Source organism: Propithecus coquereli, unplaced genomic scaffold, assembly GCF_000956105.1.
Source record: "Propithecus coquereli isolate 6110/MARCELLA unplaced genomic scaffold, Pcoq_1.0 Scaffold126, whole genome shotgun sequence".
Taxonomy (NCBI): domain Eukaryota; kingdom Metazoa; phylum Chordata; class Mammalia; order Primates; family Indriidae; genus Propithecus; species Propithecus coquereli.
Window position 1 is genome coordinate 679,129 of NW_012136747.1, and position 3,825 is coordinate 682,953.

Here is a 3,825-nt window from a genome sequence, read left to right on the forward strand (position 1 = left end):
AAAAAAAAAAAAAAAAGGACACTTGTTTACAAGTATGAGAACTGAAACAAGAAGGCAGAGTGTGCTTTGTGTTACCTCAGCGGGGAACGTGCTTATCAGGTGACTCATTTTTTGCTGCTCTGTGCCTGTCTTCAAATGACTGAAAACACCATGAGTACTTGGGCGGGCGCGGTGGCTCATACCTGTAATCTCCCACTCTGGGAGGCCAAGGTGGGAGGATCGCTTGAGCTCAGGGATTCAAGACCAGCACAGAGCAAGAGTGAGACCCCCATCTTTACTAAAAATAGAAAGAAATTAGCTGGACAACTAAAAATATATAGAAAAAATTAGCCGGGCATAGTGGTGCATGCCTGTAGTCCCAGCCACTCGGGAGGCTGAGGCAGAAGGATTGCTTGAGCCCAGGAGTTCGAGGTTGCTGTGAGCTAGGCTGACGCCACAGTACTCTAGCCCAGGCAACAGAGTGAGACTCTGTCTCAAAAAAAAAACCAAGCACCATGAGTACTTATTTTGGGGTTACAAATAAATTTTAGCAAGTAGGTGAATTCATAAATATGAAATCCATGAACAATGAGGATTGACAGTCATTTGGAACCTGCACTTAGATATGAAAGCCAACTGGGTGTGGTGGCTCACACCTATAATCCCAGCAATCTGGGAGGCCAAGGCAGGAGGATCACTTGAGACCAGTCTGGGCAACATAGTGAGACCCATCTCTACAAAAGATTTAAAAAATTAGCTAGACACAGTGGCACCCACCTGGAGTCCTAGCTACTTGGGAGGCTGAGGCAGAGGATCGCTTAAGCCCAGGAGTTCAAGGCTGCAGTGAGCTATGATCGTTGCCACTGCATTCTAGCTGGGCAACAGAGCAAAGGAAAAAAGAAAAAAAAGGTATGAAACCTTTGATCTTTCCTTTTCAGAAATGGTTTGTGGAGTTGGGGTACTTGACTTCCTCAAGGTCTGGAAGCAAAATTTACTGGTTTGATACATTACTAAAATGTACTTGGAGGGCTCTGTAGGCATGTTACTGATTTTATAATAATGGAAAGCACCAATCTTTAGAAAACAGTCTCTAGAAGAGGAGTGAAGAGTATGAAATAAAATCCTTTCCCAGATGAAATGCTAAGCCCCGTTTTGTGTGTTTGTTCTAGCTGTGGCTTGATAGTTGTGTGGTTCCGCCTTCGTCCCCTCCACCAAAGGAGGAAGACTTTTTTGCCTCTCATGTTTCTCCTGAGGTATGTGTTATACATCACGTAATTTTAAAGTTTGCCTATTCTGACAGGTATAAAAGGTATGTATTTAATATGTTTCAGTTAGGATACAGGCTAAGCTATTGTAACAAACAACTCTAAAATATAGTCATTTAAACAAGAGAGAAATGAGTTTATCATCAACAGTTCAGAGGTAGGCTGTCTGGGGTTGACTGATGGATTTATCTTGCTGTTCTCAACATGTGGCTTCCACCCCAGGGTCTAAAGTGGCTGCTCCAGTTTAAGATCTTTCCTGGCCAGTGGGAAGGGGACAGACATTCAGGAAAGCAAATGCCCCATCCTCTTATAGAAAAATTCTAGAGGTAGCACACATCAGTTCTGCTTAGTCCTGTTGTCTGGAATTTAGTTGCATGTTTATACCTATCTGCCAGGAAAAGCAGACTGACTAGTAGTCTGACACAGTTTAATTCAGAGCTTTGGAAATGACAAAGAATGAAGACAGTTTTAATAGGGGTTTGAATCCCAGTGCCCTGATTTCACTGTGTACATTGTACATCTCTCGAGGCTATTGTGAGAATTAACTGAGTTAATAAAAGTAAAAATACTTAGTACCTAGCACAGGGTAAGCCTTCAATAAATGCTATAAATATCATTTCCCTCATTATCCTCATTACTGATAGCAGCAGTGACACCAAACCACAGTACTTCTGTGTATTTCCCCCAGATCACTTAGATCGGGGATAACAAGGCCTGCAAAGCCTAAAATATCGACCATCTAGCCCTTTACAGCAACAGACGCCGACCTCTAGCTTTCAGCCTCACACTGTTCTATTGGCCACCTGCCTCCTCCCCGTCGTGTTGGGGTGGGGGCACTATTTGCTGAACTGTTTCAATCGTTCTTTAACTTTCAAGTTAAAATTGTATAAAGTTGGATAAATTGCTAAACCTTGATTTTTTTTGCTATTATAATTTGCACATACATATTATCATTTTTTAATTTTTATTTTACTTTATTTTTTTCCACAAGCCAGTTATCCCTGTGGTAACTCGTATTATCACCATTGCAGTCAATAATTATCAGAAAGCTGATGTGGTGGTGCATGTCTGTAGTCCCAGTTACTAGGGAGGCTGAGGCAAGAAGATCACTTGAGCTCAAGAGTTCGAGTCCAGCCTGGGCAACCTAAAGAGACCCCAGCTCTACTAAAGAATGAATGAATGAATGGTTACCAGAAATAGTGATCAAAAAGGCAGGGAACAGAAAACAAAAGATAAAGTGTTCTCTTGTAATCTATTGCTGTTGTTTTACATAGAATATCCATGATTAGTAGCTGAGAAATGTTAGGAATAGAAATGATGAGCTAAAAGGTGGAGAAATAGGAACAGTGTAGTATGAATTGTAATTGGAGATATTAGTATGAATTAATGTTTATTTTAGTCTCTCTCTGTATACATATGTACAAACATGCATGCAGAGATAGAAAGCTAATTATAGACATATGTGTACACATAGATTAGTACACTCACACATATATAGATCACCTAGCTTTGTCCAATAGGAGGACCCAGAGACAGTGACACCATAGTACAACAAGCATATCCAGCACCCAGATCTTGGTTTCTAAATACCATTCTCCAAGAAAAGGAACCAGGGCTACCTTTGGAGAAGTGGCAGTTTCTAAGGCTGAGGATGCTGGGGGTAGATGAACCTGGAGCATCTTGTAATACTAGAAAGTAAGGAAGTGCTGGAAAAAAATGGATGGGAGCATTGTCCAAAGGACTTTGCAACTAACCTGAAAAAGCTCCCAATGAGCAAAACCGGAACAATTTGAACAACCAAATAAATAATGACAGTATTGGATTGTAATCCGAAGAACAAAATAGATATTCACGAGTCCATAGCGATATAAATATGTGATTGAATAAATAAATAAATGAAGGGGCAAGAAGGACAAATTGTCCTTACAGAAGAATTCTAAATCATATATAGTCACATGTTGCTTAACAGCAGGGCTACATTCTGAAAAATGCAGTTAGGCAGTTTCGTGATACTGTGAACATCATAGCGAGTACTTACACAAACGTAGATGGTACTGCCTGCTACACACCTAGGCTATGCAGTGTAGCCTATTGCTCCTAGGCTGCACACCGTACAGCATGTTATTGTGCTAATACTATAGGCGATTGTAACACATCGGCAAGTATTTGTATATCTAAACATAGCTAAACGTAGAAAAGGTACAGTAAAAATAGAATATAAAAGATGAAAAATGGTACACCTATATAGGGCACTTAAAACGAATGGAGCTTGCAGGACTGGAAGTTGCTCTGGGTGAGTCAGTGAGTGAGTGGTGAGGAAATGTGAAGGCCTAGGATATTACACTACTATAGACTTTATAAACACTGTATACTTAGGCTAACTGAATTTATTAAAAATTTTTTTCTTTCTTTAATAATAAATTAACCTTAGTTTACTGTAACTTTTTTACTTTATAAACTTTTAAATTTTCAAAGACTTTTTGGCTGGGCGCGGTGGCTCACACCTGTAATCCTAGCACTCTGGAAGGCCGAGGCGGGTGGATCGCTCAAGATCAGGAGTTCGAGACCAGCCTGAGCAAGA

General features: G+C 40.4%; 1 protein-coding gene across 1 annotated transcript in view; it reads left to right on the forward strand.

Moving 5' to 3' along the window:
• Positions 1-3,825, forward strand: part of ARFGAP3 (ADP-ribosylation factor GTPase activating protein 3) — a 59,127-nt gene that overhangs the window by 3,795 nt on the left and 51,507 nt on the right. Inside the window, exon 3 of the mRNA XM_012638107.1 lies at positions 1,149-1,232. Coding sequence (XP_012493561.1) covers positions 1,149-1,232 — 84 coding nt within the window. The remainder of the gene's footprint in view (positions 1-1,148; positions 1,233-3,825) is intronic.